Source organism: Centruroides sculpturatus, unplaced genomic scaffold (assembly GCF_000671375.1).
Source record: "Centruroides sculpturatus isolate CEXI.00-Female unplaced genomic scaffold, Cexi_2.0 scaffold118, whole genome shotgun sequence".
Taxonomy (NCBI): domain Eukaryota; kingdom Metazoa; phylum Arthropoda; class Arachnida; order Scorpiones; family Buthidae; genus Centruroides; species Centruroides sculpturatus.
The window spans coordinates 713,783-737,062 of NW_019384377.1; the positions used below are offsets into that span (position 1 = coordinate 713,783).

Below are 23,280 nucleotides of genomic sequence, written 5' to 3' on the forward strand. Positions count from 1 at the left end.
TTTTATTTTAAATGACTATTTTTATTCTTTTATTTTTGTTTTATCAGTTAATTATATTTAGTTAAATAATTATACTNTTTTAAATTTAAATAGGAATATGACAATACACTATATAATAAAAAAAATTTTTTAAAGTATTCTACTTAAACCAATCATAAAAATATTTTTGAAAATGAACATGAAAATCTGTAATTTTATTGAATATTGTTCATGTGAAATTTGTCTAACTTTGTGCATTGTCTTTAATTTATTTAAATTTTTTTACTGTTACAATGCATATTATGTTTAGTAATTGAGCATAAAAATTATTTAATTTCATTTAATTATTCTTAGTTTTTTAAATAAACTCAAGCTAAGATAAAACTAATTTCTTTACTTCTTAATAATGTTGATACAGTAAATATTTTTGTATATGAACTGAAGATTTAATTGACACTAATTGAACTAGAGTTTTTATGATATATATTTAAAAGTTTTGAGTTTTGATTTAATTTTAATAAATTTAAGTTGTTTTTTTAATATCACATGCTTGAAAGTTTGAAAGAAACCTTTTTTTTTTCTAATTTATTTTCTAACTTGAACAATTTTAATTTACTGTCTGATAATCATTTGTGCTAACTGAAAGCTGGGAAGAGTAGTAATAAATGTGAACAATTGTTTTTTTCTTTTTCTTCTTAAATTTCTGACATTTTAAATTTATTTATCTGGATAACCAAATAAAAGGTAGAAAATAATTTCAGCTACTGTTATTGAATTCAAATGTTAAAAGCATTAAACATAAAAATTATTAATTAAATATCAAACAGTTTTACATGTTCAGTATCTTCACACATTTTGCTTTCTTAAAAAAATATTCTTTATTTATTTACTCTTAATATTTTGAACTTAATTAAATTTTTGTCTCCTGTATATGTAACTTTATCTGTTCTGTGGCATTAAAAGAGCCTTTATAAACATTCATTGTTGTTTTGGCAAGGTCTGCAAGAGAACAGTTGAGTGACAGATAGAGCTCAATAAACAGTATTTGGGCCAAACCATCCATGAAAATTCCTTTGAATCTAGCCCAGATTTGAACTCTGATTCTTTGGAACCTGCCTCTCCAAATCCTTAACCACGTTGGCCATTTGACTGGCACTATTTTACATTTAATGAAGTTGAGTTGGAAATTATAATTTAGAATGATCTATAACAACAAACACAGAACCAATTTCCAGTGCATATAAACAAAAAATTATCTCTGCACAAAAGTTTTATAACTCCTCCTGAATTCTCCTTTAGGTATGACAGAACAGCTACCAATAGAACATCCTTCAGAACAAACGTAAATTTATAAAAGTTTTTAAAAAAAATAATTTAAACGACCATTCAAACTATAAATATAAATTTAAAGTTATGCATGCATTGTCCTGTGCATAATGATTAATTAACTAACAACTACACTGTTGTGTCAAGCAGAGCCTGCCAGGCCATCGACAACACCATTGTCTCCTTAGAATTTATACAAGATGATGCAAAATTAGTTTTAAAAATTTCTATGGCCTTCAACCATCTATTGTAATAATCTATGATCTGTTGTAATAATTTTTTTTAATGATGATATTAAGACTAACTGTAATATTAATAATTCCAAAATTTTATTACTTAATGAATGAAGACAATAAGTCATAGGCAAAACAAGTATTGTTAGCTTTCAACTGCATTTTAGTATCTCAGAATTGAAATCTGTAATCTTATTATTTTATTAAGTATTGTTGAAGCTGATTTTATTTTAAAGAATATCAATATGGATGTGTATGGTAAAAACTGTTTGGATCAATTTAGATAACTGTCAAAATTGAGTAATTGCATTTCATTGATTTATCTTTCAAATAAATTGCAAATAATTTCAAACTTAAAATTATTATATTTCAAATTACTGAAGTGAAATTGACAAGGAAAACCTGTTTGTTTATATACAAAATTATTAAAAAGTGACAAAAGAAAAAATTGAGACATTATCGAGAAATTGTTTATTAATATTTTTATTCCTAAATACAACATAGTCAATAATTATAACCTTTTATATCAGAAAATATTGTATTTAATATATGAGCTTGAATTAAACATGTTTTAACATCACATTTAAGCTGATAAAATATAACAATCTCTGATGATTAAGATGTTACAATTGTAATATTAATTACAGCTTTTATTCTATACATAACTTGTATATAACGTTGAACATATGAATGTAATATATGTAATGTAAAAAATGCTTATTGAATAAATAGTAAACGAAGATAGCATAGAATTATAGAAGAGAATTATTTTGATGCAGTAATAAATCCACTGCATCTCTGAATTAACAAATTAAAGGTTTTTGCATGTAAATCAGTTAGCCTAAAATATTAATAAATAAATAAACTGGTTTTTTAAGAAAGCAAGATATGTGAGGATGGTGCCTAAGGTGTGCTTATGCTTAATTGGTGCACTAGACATTTATGGATAAATGTATAGTAAAATTGAAGCTTTTAAATAGCTCTTTCCATCTGAAAAACCTATGATTTTCAGATAGTATATACAAAATTATTTCATAGGATTTTAGCAACATCTATCCAAAAAATATTTTAAATTTAAATAGGAATATGACAATACACTATATAATAAAAAAAATTTTTTAAAGTATTCTACTTAAACCAATCATAAAAATATTTTTGAAAATGATCCATAAATAAAGTGAACTCCTTAAATAAAATCAGGATCTTCCCAAATTCAACATGACGTATTCAGTGACGGGTTTATCACAGTGGCTCTCCTCCAGAAAACGACTGGACCCAGAAGTGGCAAGTATCTACAATTATGTGTACCAATATAGACTCAAATCACAATATATGTTTTGAAACACACACTTTATAGATATATATTAATGTAAATGGTGGTTCAGTAGTTATTTTTTTATGGTTTATTTTTAATAATGAAATTATCTCTTGCTGGAAAATCTTGTGATTTGGGTCTAAAAGATATTTAATTTTAATAACAGACTAAAACAAATACATGAAAACGTATTCTCATTCAATCAAATCCAATAACAGTTCTTTTAACTGCATGTTGCATGTATAGATGTTTTTAACATTTGGTGTTTGCATATTTTAAAATATTATTTTTACAATAGAATTAATATTGTAATCTGTATCTTCCATTTAAAAGTCTTATAATTACAGGCTTACTGAAACGGCTAGGCTTCTCAAGAATGTGTTCAGGAGACCTTCAACTCATGTTTCACAGGTGCCTCTTGAAATGGAACTTCAACGTACGTAATTTCTTTTATATATCCAAAGAATTGTAACCATTAATAAAACAAGATTTAAACATTTTTTTAATATTACGTTTAAATGTTTTTTAAATATATTTCAGTTATGTAATGATGATTATTGCATATTTAACTTCGGTTTGTCCAGATTATGTCTATAAATATACAATAATAATAGATATCAATAATTAAATTTAAGTATGTTTTTAAAAATGTTACATTTAAATGTTTTGGTAGCTATTTATTCTGATTGTATTTAATTGTATATACCAGGGGTCGCCAAACTTTTTTGATCATCGACCCCCTACAACTTTTTGAAACCTCACATCGACCCCCACCAAAAAGTTTGTGTTACAAGCAAAAAAAGCTTTTACTATTTTAATATATATCTTTTAATTTTACATTTTTACATTTATTGTACATATGTTAATAATAATTTTTATAACTGACAATCAATGAGAAGGATAAGGTTGATAATCCTTGGCAAGATTAGCAATATTCAGTTCAAAATGTAAGTTTTAGTCTTTTCATCGACTCCCAATAATTTCATATCAACCCCTGGGGATTGATATAGACCACTTTGGCGAACCCTTGTGTTTTTCATAAGTTGTGTGTCATAGGGGATTGTAGGCAAAGCATCAGGGACAAGTATGCAGTGTACTGGTTATTATTGGTGAAATTAATTTAAATAGCAATGTGGGAAAGATACTATTTCCTTTTTTCAGTATACACCACAGTTGAATTTAAATCAAATTAATTAATAAAAACTGCATTAATTGACATTCACAGAATGGCATTCAAGAATTTGTGTTTAAATATACTTAAGTTAAATTAAATGGCAAAAATTTATTAATATTATATTATATATTATAATATTAATATTTAACATTTATTAATACTAGGTAGTAAGTTAATTAACTAAAACTAATAATTAAATTTAAAAATAATAAAATAATAATAAAAACTGGCCTTTACATTAAAAATAAAATTAATTAATTAGAATTACAATTGAAAATCAAATCAATTGAAACACAATATTTTGGAAAGTGTGGATAAAATACTTGTTCCTCTTGATAGATTTGGTTATATTTCATGCAGGCAAAGTTGAGTCTCTATTTTTAGCACTTCTTTGTAAAGTGTTGGTTTTGGTTAGCAGTGACAGAACATTTTGCTTTTAATATATGTATATAGAATAAATATAGGTATAGATATAGATAAAATAATAATAATACAATATATATATATTATAATTATTATATTGCCTTTATAGACATTTTATGCATGAATTAAGCTAAAAAAGTAAAAAAAAAAAAAAACCACTATATAATAAATCAATAATAATTATGGAATATACCACTCAAATAATTTTAGGATGTTTAATAGAATCTTTAATTTAGATAAAGAAATATACTTATAACCTATATTTTGGACATGGTTTACGTTTACAATTTTGAAGTTTTTTAAAATATGTATATTTCTCTGTTACTTAAAATATGCTTATTGTTCTGTGAATTAAATTTCTTTGCTTAGATTATGTTAATTAGTTCAAAGTTATTCCAATTAATTTATATTTATTTTCTTTTTAATTATTTACTAGAATCTTTTTCTGTACTGCTTATGTGCACATTAGAATATAATTTGTCGTTAAAAATTTTTTTCTATACATTCAAATTTCTTGAATAGGCATTTTAGATATTCAAACAATCTGAAGGAGTACAATTAATATCTCTCATTTATGCAATATTCTTAAATATTTCAAAATAATAATCTAAATACTGCCAACTTGTAATGAAAGGACTAGTGAAATTTACACTGTATTGGAGATATTGAATTAGATTTATACACATTTTAATTTAATGCTTGCAATTTATATAATTCTTACCTGCTGTTAAAATAGTAATACTATATTGATTCAGTTTACTATGAAAAACTCAGTCGTACTAAAGAGATATATGGTAAATCAAAATAAATACTGGATTACAATAGAAAGACAATTAAAATGGTATCTATAATGTACATAATTAAATATTATATTCTTTCTCCTACTATTTAGCCCAAAATGTTATATATATAAGAATTTATTGTGATTCCATTGAAAGAAATATTTATCTTTTTTAGAAATTATTTTAAAAAGATGATATATATATTCTCAATGCATTCAATGGTGATTTCTCAATATTTCAAATGTCTATATTATCTTTGCTTTCAAAATTCCTGTTGAAATTTTTTTATAAATATATAAAATCTATTCTAACAGTACTTTTGCATTAATTTATTTATCATATTTTATTATTAAAAAATAAAAAATAACATAAAAATAATCTTTTACTTCATATTTAGAGTATGGAATTCATAAACATGATGAAACTCAAATATTTTCAACAAGATTGTATTCTACCGAAGAACGTAAGTTTTGTATGTTGAATAAACCAAATCTAAAAGCTTTTAATGAAAGAAAATTTTATTCCATTTTTTCGTAAAATTTTTAAATGAATTTATTTAGATTCAGTTTGGAAACTTTGGTTGCTGATTTTTATAATTATGATTATGTAAATATGCTAAATGTTTTAACAGTTGGCTTTTTGTTATTGATGTCGGGATTGTGCACTTTGTTGATTTAGTAGCTTAAGTAGTAGACATTCATTGAATGCAACCGAACTGAGACAGACAACATAAATGGTTATGATATTCACTATAAATCCTATGTTTGCAATTCTTCTAAAATCTATATTTTGTTTTATAAACTTTTACATATGTAATACATTGCATGATTTGGAATCAGGAATTTCTTTTAAGTTGAATGTTTGATGATTAACNTTGATGGAAGTTGGAGGAATCGTTAGTAAATACTTATAAGCCTGCTTTAGTTATAGCTCCGAGGACACGGGGAGGTTGGAAGAAAACAGTCCAGTTGACACAGATCGGGATTGTAGGAGTAAAGGCTGCAATCCCGATTGTTTCGATCATTGTAAGCATGTCTTTCTAAAAATAAACGCGTTAATTTTGTAAATTCAGTCTTAGCGTCCAGCAAACCACTACCCCCATATGTAAAAAGACTTTCTCGCATCATCATGACAGATCGCGGGCAAGGCGAGGGTCATAACCTTTTCACCTAAGGTCGACCCCCCCTAAGCGAGAAGCGTTGGGTCTATATTAACCACACTGGCAAAACAAGATGGCTGACATATTGACAGATAAAACGCACTGATGTGCTCTCGACTGCGCCAGAAAATCGATTGGCGCCTGGGAAAATTCAAAAATACAAAAAGGAAGTATATTACCAAGTAACCCAGTGAAAACTGCTCGCCTATCATTTTAGTTCAAAATACAAGAAGTTTTATTCCAAGCAAGCCCGCTAGGTTAATTTCTGCTGCTTGCTTGGAATAAAATTTCTTGTATTTTATATTAAAATGATAGGCAAGCAATTCTGTTAAAAGCACTGGCACTGAACGTTTCGCTTCATGCAGTCTGTTTTGCAACTTTTTTAAAAATGATGTCAATCCCGAAAATCTCAGGATTAGGAAAACTTAATCCTGAAAATTTTGGGACTGAAAAGTGGTAGAGATCCTGGGATCAAATTCTCTAATTTTAAGAGACGGGATCCAATATATTTACATCAATTACCTTTGAAAATATCAGTCTATCCGGACCCAAATTCAGGTCCTCTTAGAGTGATAGATTAGAGCCATTCAGCTAACAGCACAACACAATTTTATAAAAATTGTTTATCTATTAATATACTTATTCTTATTCTTTTTCAGTCTGAAATGATCCGTGCCTACGACACAACAAAGAGCAAACCACAAGGGGTGTGAACGGTCCGAAGATGTTACCATAGGAAAAACGTGTCCCTTTTTTTGGTCATAGGGAATCTTTTTATGCATTCCATTTTGCAATCTTACGATCTGATTGTTATGAGTGTTCGAAAGGTTTCGGATATAGGGTACAAAGTGTTGTTGTTATGTGGCAACTTCTCGGTGCCATTGCCATATGTCAATGTACCTGTACCTCTGTGATAATGTACCTCCATTATTTCGGTGTGACGAGACGATACAGTAACTGCCCTCAGACAACCTTGAAGCTGTCTTCTGGAAGCGTCGTAAAAAACAAATATATATATATTCTTTGTGTTTAAAGTGAAAAAAACGAGCACTTTTTTGATATCACAAAATTGTTCTGTTAACGGAGATTTTAAAATGGTTTGTCAAAATTCGGTTAAAAATAAGGAAAACAAACGAACAGAAAAAAGTCCTTATGCACAGGCGATTTTCACGTTATAGGCGAATTCCAAGTTCTGGCACCACACCACGTTATAAAGAATTTAAAAAAAAAACTGCCGATTAGTTCTTTGATATTGCTGCGATTTTTTGTAATTTATTTAAATAGGATCGCAACTAAAACACTAATAATTTGCGTTTTTCTAGTCACATATGGCGTTTGTTGTTTTTAGTGTTATATACGTTAATGCATTGCGTGTTTCGTTGTGTTTATCTGTTGTGATTTTTCACTTCATCGTTTTTCCATCAGAGGAAGCTTTTACTCTTTCAGAATTTAGAGATGAGGAAGTAAATAAAAATAAAATCTAAAAAAATAGATCCTAGAATGTCAATAAATGTCGGTTCGAATGTTAAACATTTATAAATTCTTTGATATCTCGGTAGTTGGTATTTTTATATTTATCTTTCCGTAAAGTGGCAAATTTCTGTCGTTCACCACATATTCGGTTCTCTGTTGAGAATCGGGAAAAAAGTTTAGATGTAGTTGTTTGTTACATTTGAATTCGAGGGAAAAAAATGTTAAACGAATTGTCATTTTTTGATAAATGATTGTTAAATGTTTAATTTCCAACACGATCAACATTGTAGCTCCGTTTATTATATTTTGGGTTCGGGAAGTAGTAGGAAATTTTTATAAAAATAAAGAAAAGTATCGACTATCTGCATTTGTCTTTAATATAATTTGATTTTATAATTAGTGGTAATTGTTTGTATCTTAGTATATTTATATGTAAAGAAATTCATACTTTTTTTTATTAAAAAATTGCAATTTTTTCCTCCAATTGATTTCATAAAAAAATTAAATTAATGTATTTTGTTTATAGATGGTTATGCATTTTCTCAAGAAGAGCATGGCGTTGTTCCGCAGGTAAGTCTTCATCTTTTTTTCTATATTAAGTACTTTTATGTCATAAATTTCTAAAATGTCAAATATAAGCTAAACAGTAATATTTTCTGTTATTTTATTCAATTTTATACTGTAAACAAACACAAGAAAAAGACATCAACAAATTTGCACATATTCAGATGGGAACTTGTTTGTTCCTCTGTAATAATGATGCATTTACCATTCCGTAAAATAAAAAATATGCATGTACAGTGAAACCCATACAACACGGGATGCATTCCATGTTATAGGAAGCTGCCTTATATGAAACATGTATTATGTATGAGGTATTAACTCTCACAGTTAATATATATAACACACATTATTCTTACAATGTGGTTTCTTATAACATGGAACACACCTCCGTGTTGTATGGGTTCACTGTATTTATCTTTATCGAAGTTCCAAAATTTAGAAAACATATGGAAAATTTAATTGACATTTCAATTAGAACTGACTTTTCTACTAGACACCATTATAGGAGGTTTATACAGTTGGCCTTACTTTGGCCATTCAAATATAGGTTTGACCACAGTATGGTCTTTTTCATTTTATTTTATGACGCTTCCTAATCTAAAGACACTAAAAGGGCATTTTTTAAAATCATATTCAACATGGTTCAGCAGACTCACAGTGGAACAATTGAATTGTAAGTAGGGAATTCAATCCCAGTCCTTATTTCTAATCCCGGGACTTTGGGATTATACTTAGTCAATCCTGGGATTATTTCAGTATTGAGGGTTAATAAAAAATAAGAAAATCTTACAGAAATCAAAATAACAAATCAAAATTTAGACAAAAATTAATGTATTTTACGGTATATACCTAGCTAATTTAATATAGCAGACTTAAAATCACTCAGTCTTCATGTTAAATTTATTCTTTTTTAAGCATCACTGAGATCTCTTTAAACTCACATAAATTGAAAAACCATTATGTAACAAACTATGCAAATAAACGTTGAAAATTAACAAAAATCTCTCTTAACATCGACTAAATANTTAATTTATATTTATTTTCTTTTTAATTATTTACTAGAATCTTTTTCTGTACTGCTTATGTGCACATTAGAATATAATTTGTCGTTAAAAATTTTTTTCTATACATTCAAATTTCTTGAATAGGCATTTTAGATATTCAAACAATCTGAAGGAGTACAATTAATATCTCTCATTTATGCAATATTCTTAAATATTTCAAAATAATAATCTAAATACTGCCAACTTGTAATGAAAGGACTAGTGAAATTTACACTGTATTGGAGATATTGAATTAGATTTATACACATTTTAATTTAATGCTTGCAATTTATATAATTCTTACCTGCTGTTAAAATAGTAATACTATATTGATTCAGTTTACTATGAAAAACTCAGTCGTACTAAAGAGATATATGGTAAATCAAAATAAATACTGGATTACAATAGAAAGACAATTAAAATGGTATCTATAATGTACATAATTAAATATTATATTCTTTCTCCTACTATTTAGCCCAAAATGTTATATATATAAGAATTTATTGTGATTCCATTGAAAGAAATATTTATCTTTTTTAGAAATTATTTTAAAAAGATGATATATATATTCTCAATGCATTCAATGGTGATTTCTCAATATTTCAAATGTCTATATTATCTTTGCTTTCAAAATTCCTGTTGAAATTTTTTTATAAATATATAAAATCTATTCTAACAGTACTTTTGCATTAATTTATTTATCATATTTTATTATTAAAAAATAAAAAATAACATAAAAATAATCTTTTACTTCATATTTAGAGTATGGAATTCATAAACATGATGAAACTCAAATATTTTCAACAAGATTGTATTCTACCGAAGAACGTAAGTTTTGTATGTTGAATAAACCAAATCTAAAAGCTTTTAATGAAAGAAAATTTTATTCCATTTTTTCGTAAAATTTTTAAATGAATTTATTTAGATTCAGTTTGGAAACTTTGGTTGCTGATTTTTATAATTATGATTATGTAAATATGCTAAATGTTTTAACAGTTGGCTTTTTGTTATTGATGTCGGGATTGTGCACTTTGTTGATTTAGTAGCTTAAGTAGTAGACATTCATTGAATGCAACCGAACTGAGACAGACAACATAAATGGTTATGATATTCACTATAAATCCTATGTTTGCAATTCTTCTAAAATCTATATTTTGTTTTATAAACTTTTACATATGTAATACATTGCATGATTTGGAATCAGGAATTTCTTTTAAGTTGAATGTTTGATGATTAACCACCAAGTATTGAAGTATTTAGTTTCTTCTGTGAACACACTTATGATATTAGAAATACACATTCTCACATTTTTCTATTCTATATATCAAATAGGTTTGTAAATTTGTCTACTTTTTTTGAAAAATGGCTGCTGTTTTAGAGTTTAATTTATTATTATGCACTTCATCCTTTGTCATTAAAAATTTTTTATTTCTTTATATCAAATAAGCACACAATTTTTCATGTGTTAATTCAATTTGTAGTGGTGTTTTTGATTACATAAGCATGGAAGAAATAGATATTCATTCATAAATATTTGTTTAAAAAAATCTCTTCAAATGCTACTTAAGATGATGATAGAATTTTCAAATCCTGGCCTTATTATGTCATGTTTTTTAAAGTAAGGAAACAGTACAATAAATTATTGACCCAAACTACAGTTATTTTAAATTTTTTGAATAAATAAATTTAATCTGTAAAAAATTAAAAAATTTAATGAAGCTGTCATAGAAACTCAATACAGACATTTTAAACATAAAGATCAATTTGTTGTAGTAAAGGATTAGTGACTTTTCCATCAATAATCATAGAAAGTGAATGCTGAATAATTCAATTTTGCATGTATTCTGATAATATATTGCACTTTATATTCATAGATTTTAAAAACAGTTTTTTCTTGATTAGTCAAATAACAGATTAATCTTACAATTAAAAAAAAAAGATTATTCTTGTAACTTTCATAAAGCTAGAGCCATGTTTTTGCCACATAAGAGATTTTTTTTACTGGAGAAAGTTAAGAATGCTGTGAAAGTATTTCCACAAATACTGGAATAAGCACACAGAGCAACATATTCCACGTTCTTGTTTAATGGGGTTACATACAAACATAATAAAGGAGTCCCTTAACCCCCTTTCAGGAACACACTGCAAAATGGTGCTCAAGTCATTGGAAAATACATTTTACCTAAGTACTGTACTTAGAAGATTAAGTGAACAGAGCTTACATCCAAAAGAACTGTCATTTATTTAACACTTTTAAGTAGGTTCCATCTTAGAACTTACTGTTCATTTATATATAACTGTTTTGTATGGTTCAAATAAAAATCAAACGATTTTTTAGATTCTAAACATTTCTCTCTAAAAGCATTAAATAAATAACAGTTCTTCTGACTAATTAATCTTGTTGATTAAGTAAATCTTAAAAATTATATTCCTTTTTCATTTTTGATACTCTTGGTACAGTAAAACCTCTGATCTCAAATTCTTAAGTTGGATTGTCAGTTTCGACAAACACATTAGAAGTAAAATGTATGTTATATTATATAAAGTCAAACAAAATTTCGTGTATCTCGATGTTGTCCCTCCTGAAGTCAAACTAGTCACATTCTGCAGGTGCCAACCAACCTATTAAGTTCCATAAATTCTTATAATTATTTGCTTTTCATCCTATATTGCATTAAATCTTTTCAATAGCTATATGTAATTTGCTATACATTTTATGGACTTATCACACCAGAGTTTTCAATTGGAAAGCTCACTGAGATTTTACTGAATCAATTGGTATTGGTTTAAATTAATAAAATCTCAGTGAGCTTTCAGCACGGTTTGAGATGGGAAGTATTTCTGCAGTGCAACATGCAGAAATACTTCCCATCTCAAACCATCCTCAGCTCCAAATAGTTTAATTATAGGAGCATGTCATTACTGCCAGTCCAGTCATTGCCATTGCTCCAATTTTAAATTATTTTTATATCAATTCCAATAATATAAAATAAAAAAGAAATCCCAGATGTAGAAAAGTAATTGGAGACAATATAACTAAACTAAGAGCAGAAATAAAGATTAACATTTTCTTAGTATATATAGATTTTTCTTGAGGTGGTGATAATATAAATGAAAAAGCTTTACATTCTTTCAGATGACAGAACTATTTTAATGTAAAGCAAATCTCTTATTTCATATTAATAAAAGTCTACTGTATTAAGCATTATATTTTCACATATGTAGTAGTAATTATTATTTCTGATTTAGTAAAATTTTAAACTTAGATGTTATCCTTAATGGAATTTCAGTGCATGCTAAAATTGGAAAATAATTTTTATTTTTGACTATGGAGATAATGACTTTTCAAATATATTTATTATTATAAATACAAAAAACGAACTTATATATTGACTTTCTCTGATAAGTACGAAGATTTTTTTAAACACTACCTTGCAGACACTAAGAGGGCCTCTTTTTGCATATGTTATAAGTTCAACCAAGTTTGCTGGGTGATGAGACAGGGCTGAACATAGCTAGGACAGATTACCCATGGAAATTTCTAAGATTCTGATTCAAACTCAAATCAGTGTCTTAACTGTTTTTGATAACACTGAACCAACAACAACAAGCAATTCATTTTGCATATATGAACATCATACTTTGTATAAGTTCATATGAAAACTGTCTAATGCTCTTATGCATTATATTGAAATGCTAAATGAGCCTCTCATTGCTCTCTGGATACCAAAATTAAGACTAAGCATCTGTGTCCCTAAGAGTGACATTTCGACACTTTTACTGTGTTGGCCATCAGGCCATTAATACAAAGATTTTTGTTTTTTAGGCTGCAATTTGAAAAAATTGTATACCTTTAAATTTCCACTGTCATCCATCCATCTGTTTTTCCCTAATCTCAAAAATAGTGTTACATAAATGAAATTACAGACCAGATATAGAAAGCTTAGAAAATTAGGAGGCTCTGATTAACTATATACAAACTTACAATGCAAACCAGAAGGCATGTATTTCAATTTAAAAATTTTCCTGTGAGAAGAATTAGATAGATGACTCCATTGCTAACAGAAAAGTATGATGTACAACACTACAATACTACACTACACTACAGTACTAGTTTGAGTACTAGCAAGACACTACAGTACTAGTTTGAGGTGGAGAGCATATATTTTAAATTAAATAAATTAAAAATATGATTAAAAATTGCAGCTTGGCATTGTGGTGATGTCACAATAAATAATTGCTCATTTTGTTTGTCTTTATTTGAAATTAAATAAAACAATATCATTAACCACTGTATCTATTATGCATTTTCCTAAACCAAGCAATAATAATTTTCCTTAAAATTTGAAAAACATCTTCTTGCAAATTGGATTTTGATCCTGCTTGTTAGGTTGGTTGGCACGTGCAGAATGTGACTAGTTTGACTTCAGGAGGGACAATGTCGCAATACACAAAATTTTGTTTGACTTTATATAATATAACATACATTTTACATTAATTTTGTTTGATAAAATTTAGTTTCCTTTATAGCCTTTCAGAAGAACAACATTATATTACAAGCTACAATTTTGTAATTTGACTTGTCAGCCTACAGTTTGTCAAGTTTACATTTTAATTAATTTTTTTTTTTTGCATAATTAATTTTCTGTTGTCTTGTAACATTTATATTTACAATAACTATTTTTGTTATGATGTTATATCAAATATTAGNATGACTAATCGCGTGTTAATGTAATGTTCTACACTACGTGTACGCACGACTTGTCGCGAGTTCGCCCAAACCACATTGCTTGGCCTTCACGTTCCCAGTCCCAGTACCGGGTCAACTACCAGAGAAGAACGACATGGACACTTGTGCCTTGTATATACAGTACTTTAAAAAGCGTTGCATTGTACTTTGAAAAGCGTGTGGTTTCAATCGCAAAGTAGGTACATATTACAGTATTTTCATAGTATTCAAAAGCAATGATGACAAATAAACAATTTTTATCATTTTTTTAATTGAAATTTTTTAAATTGATATGAAAAGAATAAGAAAAANTCCTGGTGCATAATATAAACAGCACATGTACAGAACTTTGTCTACCAGAAATTTTTTTAATTGAATTCTTTTTGAATTATGTTTAATTAATAAGCTCTGTTTGGTTCTACATTTGATGTAGTTTATCTGTTGATGATTGTTTTTAAACAGATGAAAACATTCATATGAGTAAAATCTGTTGGAATTTTAACTGTTGTTGGTGATAGTGGGTGTCTTTATTACATTTAACCAGTTAGTGTGGTAGTGGATCCTCATCCTTACTTAATTATGATTGTTTAATAAAATATATTTCTTCAGAAAAATCTAAAACATTTATAGAGATGATATGAGGAATAAGAGAGAGGTAAAAGCAGTCATGTAAAACTTTTCAATTCATTGAACTTAAGATAATTTGTAATTTATCATCATTGTCTTTTTGGATTTTCTGAATGATTTAATTTTTTAAGTAATTTTGCTTCCAGTTATGGATTACCCATAACTGGAAGCAAAATTAATAAACAAATTACTATGAGATTTCAGCAAAGTTTTTTTTAATTGTTATTTAGTTAATTCATTATAGAGCCCTATCTGATGATGACCATTGAAGTATGGTTGAAGACAGTTTTATTAAATTGAACTTTGCTGGAATCTTGTGGCTTGTTTATTGATTTTAATTTTACAGAAGAAAAGCAACTGTAAAAATCTTTATTAAGATAATTCATGCAAAATAACTAAAGCTGAAAATATTTGAGTTTTGTGGTTTATGAATTCAGTTTTTGAAACATCAGTATTTTATATCTTAAATTTTACTTTCAGATCTTTGCAGTTTTTGCAAAATAATAGGATGTGTAATGGATCGGTATCAAAATGCTTCTCGACAATGAATAGTTGTTATAGTGTTTCCCAATTTGAATACTCTGTAGATTGAGACATTCTTAATTTATTTAATTTTGCAGCATTAAATAATAGGTTTAAATTGTTTTCTCTTTTTCTCACCAGAATTGGAGAAAAAATCATTGATATCTTATTCAAATTGCTTTTCTTGGAACGAATATTTTATAGAAAATTTCCACTGTTTCAGACTATATTTATCATCTGGAGTTGACAAGAGAAATAAAGAGAAAATTCCAAACCAATATTAGCTTCTGTTGACTGTCATATATAGGCTAAAATACTAAGTATAGTGAGAGTTTTCTATAAATTTTTAGCTCCAAAAAGTAGCAATTTGAATTGAATTTATATTCGAAGAGTTTCTTTAATAAATATGTTGCACTATCTTCTATTCTTGTCACTTTCCTTTCTTATATTTTTACTCCATTTTCTCCATCATTTTTAAGGTTTTTAAATTGCATAAAGCAAAGCATAAATAAATTTGATAATTTTCAAATTATTAAAATTTAGCAGTAGATTAGTTGTCAGTTGGGAAACACTGGATGACAGTAATTATATATAAAAAAATTTACAGTTTTTATATATAATTTTATATATACTTTTTGTTTATGCTTCTTATGATCTTTAGTTTTCAATTTATATTGTGCATCTGTTCAATTACTTTTGTACTTTATAACTTCGGCATGCTAATATCTGCATTTGTCTTTAATATAATTTGATTTTATAATTAGTGGTAATTGTTTGTATCTTAGTATATTTATATGTAAAGAAATTCATACTTTTTTTTATTAAAAAATTGCAATTTTTTCCTCCAATTGATTTCATAAAAAAATTAAATTAATGTATTTTGTTTATAGATGGTTATGCATTTTCTCAAGAAGAGCATGGCGTTGTTCCGCAGGTAAGTCTTCATCTTTTTTTCTATATTAAGTACTTTTATGTCATAAATTTCTAAAATGTCAAATATAAGCTAAACAGTAATATTTTCTGTTATTTTATTCAATTTTATACTGTAAACAAACACAAGAAAAAGACATCAACAAATTTGCACATATTCAGATGGGAATTTGTTTGTTCCTCTGTAATAATGATGCATTTACCATTCCGTAAAATAAAAAATATGCATGTACAGTGAAACCCATACAACACGGGATGCATTCCATGTTATAGGAAGCTGCCTTATATGAAACATGTATTATGTATGAGGTATTAACTCTCACAGTTAATATATATAACACACATTATTCTTACAATGTGGTTTCTTATAACATGGAACACACCTCCGTGTTGTATGGGTTCACTGTATTTATCTTTATCGAAGTTCCAAAATTTAGAAAACATATGGAAAATTTAATTGACATTTCAATTAGAACTGACTTTTCTACTAGACACCATTATAGGAGGTTTATACAGTTGGCCTTACTTTGGCCATTCAAATATAGGTTTGACCACAGTATGGTCTTTTTCATTTTATTTTATGACGTTTTCTAATCTAAAGACACTAAAAGGGCATTTTTTAAAATCATATTCAACATGGTTCAGCAGACTCACAGTGGAACAATTGAATTGTAAGTAGGGAATTCAATCCCAGTCCTTATTTCTAATCCCGGGACTTTGGGATTATACTTAGTCAATCCTGGGATTATTTCAGTATTGAGGGTTAATAAAAAATAAGAAAATCTTACAGAAATCAAAATAACAAATCAAAATTTAGACAAAAATTAATGTATTTTACGGTATATACCTAGCTAATTTAATATAGCAGACTTAAAATCACTCAGTCTTCATGTTAAATTTATTCTTTTTTAAGCATCACTGAGATCTCTTTAAACTCACATAAATTGAAAAAACCTTTATGTAACAAACTATGCAAATAAACGTTGAAAATTAACAAAAATCTCTCTTAACATCGACTAAATAGACTACTTTCATATAACAACCTAGTAAGTAGGTAGTAAAGTAAGTTTCTTAGCAAAAAGTATTTAAAAATAATATTAATCAGTCACATTTTTCTTAAATATAAAGAAAACTAATCTAATAGGAACATTCTAATTTGAATTGCGAAAATATGATCTGAGAAATAACAACGCATCCTGTGTCTCATCACCAAGTCTGCTTCTCAATTTGTTGCACATATATGCAGCTGCTGAGAAAACGCGTTTAGGTTTGATGGAAGTTGGAGGAATCGTTAGTAAATACTTATAAGCCCGTTCTAGTTATAGCTTCGAGGACACGGGGAGGTTGGAAGAAAACAGTCCGGTCGACACAGATCGGGATTGTAGGAGTAAAGGCTACAATCCCGATTGTTTCGATCATTGTAAGCATGCCTTTCTAAAAATAAACACGTTAATTTTGTAAATTCGGTCTCTGTGTGAGTCTCTCAGCATCCAGCAAACCACTACTCCCAAACGTAAAAAGACTTTCTCGCATCATCCTGACAGATCACGGGCAAGGCGGGGGTCGTAACCTTTTCACCTAAGGTCGACCCCCCTAAGCGAGAGGCGTCGGGTCTATATTAACCACACTGGCAAAACAAGATGGCTGACACATTGACAGGTAAAACGCACTGAGTAGTGCTCTCGACTGCGCCAGAAAATCGATTGGCGCCCGCGAAAATTCAAAAATACAAAAATGAAGTATATTACCAAGTAACCCAGTGAGAACTGCTTGCCTATCATTTTAGTTGAAAATACAAGAAGTTTTATTCCAAGCAAGCATCGCAAGCCCGCTAGGTTAATTTCTGCTGCTTGCTTGGAATAAAATTTCTTGTATTTTATATTAAAATGATAGGCAAGCAATTCTGTTAAAAGCACTGGCACTGAACGTTTCGCTTCATGCAGTCTGTTTTGCAACTTTTTTAAAAATGATGTCAATCCCGAAAATCTCAGGATTAGGAAAACTTAATCCTGAAAATTTTGGGACTGAAAAGTGGTAGAGATCCTGGGATCAAATTCTCTAATTTTAAGAGACGGGATCCAATATATTTACATCAATTACCTTTGAAAATATCAGTCTATCCGGACCCAAATTCAGGTCCTCTTAGAGTGATAGATTAGAGCCATTCAGCTAACAGCACAACACAATTTTATAAAAATTGTTTATCTATTAATATACTTATTCTTATTCTTTTTCAGTCTGAAATGATCCGTGCCTACGACACAACAAAGAGCAAACCACAAGGGGTGTGAACGGTCCGAAGATGTTACCATAGGAAAAACGTGTCCCTTTTTTTGGTCATAGGGAATCTTTTTATGCATTCCATTTTGCAATCTTACGATCTGATTGTTATGAGTGTTCGAAAGGTTTCGGATATAGGGTACAAAGTGTTGTTGTTATGTGGCAACTTCTCGGTGCCATTGCCATATGTCAATGTACCTGTACCTCTGTGATAATGTACCTCCATTATTTCGGTGTGACGAGACGATACAGTAACTGCCCTCAGACAACCTTGAAGCTGTCTTCTGGAAGCGTCGTAAAAAACAAATATATATATATTCTTTGTGTTTAAAGTGAAAAAAACGAGCACTTTTTTGATATCACAAAATTGTTCTGTTAACGGAGATTTTAAAATGGTTTGTCAAAATTCGGTTAAAAATAAGGAAAACAAACGAACAGAAAAAAGTCCTTATGCACAGGCGATTTTCACGTTATAGGCGAATTCCAAGTTCTGGCACCACACCACGTTATAAAGAATTTAAAAAAAAAACTGCCGATTAGTTCTTTGATATTGCTGCGATTTTTTGTAATTTATTTAAATAGGATCGCAACTAAAACACTAATAATTTGCGTTTTTCTAGTCACATATGGCGTTTGTTGTTTTTAGTGTTATATACGTTAATGCATTGCGTGTTTCGTTGTGTTTATCTGTTGTGATTTTTCACTTCATCGTTTTTTCATCAGAGGAAGCTTTTACTCTTTCAGAATTTAGAGATGAGGAAGTAAATAAAAATAAAATCTAAAAAAATAGATCCTAGAATGTCAATAAATGTCGGTTCGAATGTTAAACATTTATAAATTCTTTGATATCTCGGTAGTTGGTATTTTTATATTTATCTTTCCGTAAAGTGGCAAATTTCTGTCGTTCACCACATATTCGGTTCTCTGTTGAGAATCGGGAAAAAAGTTTAGGTGTAGTTGTTTGTTACATTTGAATTCGAGGGAAAAAAATGTTAAACGAATTGTCATTTTTTGATAAATGATTGTTAAATGTTTAATTTCCAACACGATCAACATTGTAGCTCCGTTTATTATATTTTGGGTTCGGGAAGTAGTAGGAAATTTTTATAAAAATAAAGAAAAGTATCGACTGAAAATCCGACAGCCATAATAAAAAAGCCTAGGGGATGGAAGATAATTTATAAAAAAAGAAATTATATTTCTCCTAAATATATATAATATATAGCATATGCAGTAATATCTGTAAGTGTTATACGGGTATCTACATCTAGTTATGGCGCGAAGTAACGAGACATTTTCGATTTCTGTTCGTTCGTTACGTACGTAACTAACACGTTACGCATATTCGAGAGCTTATTTTAACGTTGTTGTTAACAAATTTACTCGTTGTTACGATATTCGAAGCGTAATTTTTATTTAATCGAAGCATAATAGTTAACGAACTAAAGCGTTACGGAAATAGCAATTGCCAAATTAAGAAAGTTAATTTCATTAGAAATTTTAATGCAGTTACCCATACTTAGTTTCGAAATATGCAATCGGATTAACAGGAGGTCGATCACTCAACTAATTACCACTATTAATAAACTATTACTACTATTAATACTAATCCTACTACTAACTACTACTACTACTATTAACTTACTACATTGTGAATTAATTTGTGATTGATTACACACCATTGTATAGAACCATAAAGCTCACCGTTGGAATTATTTAAGAAAAAAAACTATACAGTTATAGATGGTATTTTGTACAGTAATTAGAATAGATGTATCATTTCATAGTCAGTTTTTTAATGTAATAAATTATTTGAGTGTAAAAAAATGCGTCACGTAGGTCACGTAGCGAAGAGAACTTTTTATGGTAATTTATGATGTAATTTGCTATAATTTAACCAAAAATCTGATTTGAAGTGGATATATTTTTCTTTACCATGTAAATAACTTGCATTTACATTTAAATGTTGTCGGGTGTTTCGAATTTAATCTCCCAGAAGAGGCCATTCGCCGGGCATTATCCCCTGTTGTACTGTTTATACCTAATTTAATTTAATTTTCTGTAGGTGCGAAAGTTCTAATTAATTAATTAATTAACACTGTACGAATTATTTGTTATCGTTTTAATTTATTGAGAAAAAGGTGCTTTAAGGTTTCTGAGGACAACTTTGTTCATGTTCATCCGTGAAATATTTTTTCCTTCAACACTATTTGCTGTCGTATACTTTTCATGTGTGTAAAATGTTCATATCTGCATATATCGAGAATGTTTTTTCGGTGGGAAAAAGCTTCCTCTCTTATTTCAGAAATAAATTATTCAGACAAAAATTCATGCCTCGTTTATTTCGTGAATCGACATAAACACTTCTTTAGCCCATTTGAAAATGAATGAAACAAAAACTACTGAAAGTTTATCAAATAAATGCGTATACTTTATTGCAAACAAGTTTTCTGAATTTTAAAATAATCGGAAAATATAGGGTGGCAGAAAAGTTTATTAATACTTTTATCTATATTAAAACAGCAAGACGTCCGGACCCGAGTTAACTCGGGCGAGTTACATGATATATATGATATGATATGTTTAAAAGTGTTAGAAGGCCGAACCTTACGGCATAGCCTTTGAAAAGGAAGGATGAAGAGTTTTAGAGGAAATGAGAAGAGGGGAAGAAAAGTAAGGAATGATAGGAAAGTGTGAAGTGGGAACCATGGCGACATCGCGTTCCATTTATTGAGTATACTTTAGTTACAACACATGGGACATAGTCCACAGATAACAGTATGGTCTCGGGCGAGTTACAGAAAACTCTGTTCTTTTCGGCACCGAAAATTTTTATTTTTGGAATGTTTTTTGTCTCCAAATTTTTTCAAAAATTTTTACCCACGCAAAAAAATTTTATCGCGATTTTAATCAACCTTTAATGAAGCGCGATTAACGCTTAATTGATTTTAATGGGATTTTTTAAATCAAATTTAATTAATCGTTCTAAAGTTGTAGTGCACGGATTTGACTTCGGTAAAGTTATTTAAAGCTACTTTCTGATGTCAAAAACGACCTCCAATAGTTTTTTTAATTTTTTAAATTAATATATTTTATTATATATAAGTTTAATTAAATCGGGGGGGGTCGGAAATCGCAATTAAAATTTTAATTTTTTAACAATATTTAAAAATATATGTCCAGCTAGTATTCACCCTACTTTAAACCCTTGTCCTCCCGAGACGTCTATGAGAATATCCCGGGAAATGCGACACCAGACGTTCTCAAGGTCATCCAGCTATGTAAACAATGACTCATCAGTGTCAAATTTCACAGAAAGGCGAGACAAAGGAAGTTAAACTTTGAAGCTTTTTCTTCAAAATTAACGCATTTCTTTCGTTTTTTTCAGTTTTAAGTATTTTTATGCTTAATTACATCAAATTAATTAATCAGTGGGCGGCAAGTGGTTAATTAACTATATAATAGGAAATAATATATTAAGCATGTAAATGACATCTTGATAATTTACGAAAAGGAAAAAAATGAGAAAGGAATATCAAATTATGCGAATAAATTAAATGATCATACAGGTATCCCTCGTATAACACTAGTTACGTTCCGAAAGGTGCCGTGTAATGCAAACTCGTACTACACGAAACAAAGGACTAACACAGTGTTTTTCAACCGGGGTGCCACGGCGCCACGATTGGGGTGTCGCAAAGTTTAGAGCCTTTAGGCATTTTCTTGGAAATTTACTTAAGTGTAGTTCAAGATAACTCATTGTCAGTTCTATTTTGCTACGAGATATCTAGTAAGCAAAGAAACTATGACTAATCGCGTGTTAATGTAATGTTCTACACTACGTGTACGCACGACTTGTCGCGAGTTCGCCCAAACCACATTGCTTGGCCTTCACGTTCCCAGTCCCAGTACCAGGCCAACTACCAGAGAAGAACGACGTGGACACTTGTGTCTTGTATATACTTTAAAAAGCGTTGCATTGTACTTTGAAAAGCGTGTGGTTTCAATCACAAAGTAGGAGTATATTACAGTATTTTCATAGTATTCAAAAGCAATGATGACAAATAAACAATTTTTATCATTTTTTTAATTGAAATTTTTTAAATTGATATGAAAAGAATAAGAAAAAAGTAATGAAATATTTATTTTATACATGCATCAAAATAGTATTAAAAAACTTAAGAAAAATTGTTTATAAATAAAATGATATATTTGATAATAAAACTATATTTAAAAAAACAATAGCGAGACTATTATTTTACATGTAGGTATTTCGACAAAATTCAATGGACTTAAATTTTGATTTTGAACACGTAGAAACACTTTTGCGTTGCGCGTAATATTCGTTTTCGCAAAAAATTCATCTGGCCCATTAGTCCCCTTATTCAGATTCTAGATCCGCCGCTGGTCAAGAGTGTCATGATTTGTTATTTTTCAATTAGGTGTCCCACTCAATGAAAAAGGTTGAAAAACACTGGACTAACACAAAACATGGGGTTAAGGTAAACCTGACGAAAGGCATAAAATAAATTTAAAATTTCAATATTCTAAAATCCGTGGGCAAATTTGAGACAGCGTGCATGATTACCGTTGAATACTTGAATAAAAAAAATATCGAATAACGGAGTTTGCGCTTATAACTTGTGAAATTTTGTATGGGAGATTTTCCAAATTCTCGAACCCTGTTGTACGAGGGATACCTGTGTTAAAAATTTAATAAA

General features: G+C 28.7%; 1 protein-coding gene and 1 long non-coding RNA gene across 2 annotated transcripts in view; both read left to right on the plus strand.

Annotated features, from left to right (window-relative positions):
- Window positions 1–8,643, plus strand: part of LOC111617359 (probable phospholipid-transporting ATPase IA) — a 231,157-nt gene extending 222,514 nt beyond the window's left edge. Inside the window, exons 55-58 of the mRNA XM_023358665.1 lie at window positions 3,201–3,289; window positions 5,630–5,695; window positions 8,391–8,434; window positions 8,593–8,643. Of these exons, the coding sequence (XP_023214433.1) occupies window positions 3,201–3,289; window positions 5,630–5,695; window positions 8,391–8,434; window positions 8,593–8,643 (250 nt within the window). The remainder of the gene's footprint in view (window positions 1–3,200; window positions 3,290–5,629; window positions 5,696–8,390; window positions 8,435–8,592) is intronic.
- Window positions 8,644–10,220: 1,577 nt separating this feature from the next.
- LOC111617662 lies at window positions 10,221–20,888 on the plus strand. The gene is made up of 3 exons (XR_002755460.1): window positions 10,221–10,299; window positions 16,240–16,283; window positions 18,517–20,888. It is a non-coding gene; the product is annotated as an uncharacterized LOC111617662 (long non-coding RNA).
- Window positions 20,889–23,280: the final 2,392 nt, after the last annotated feature.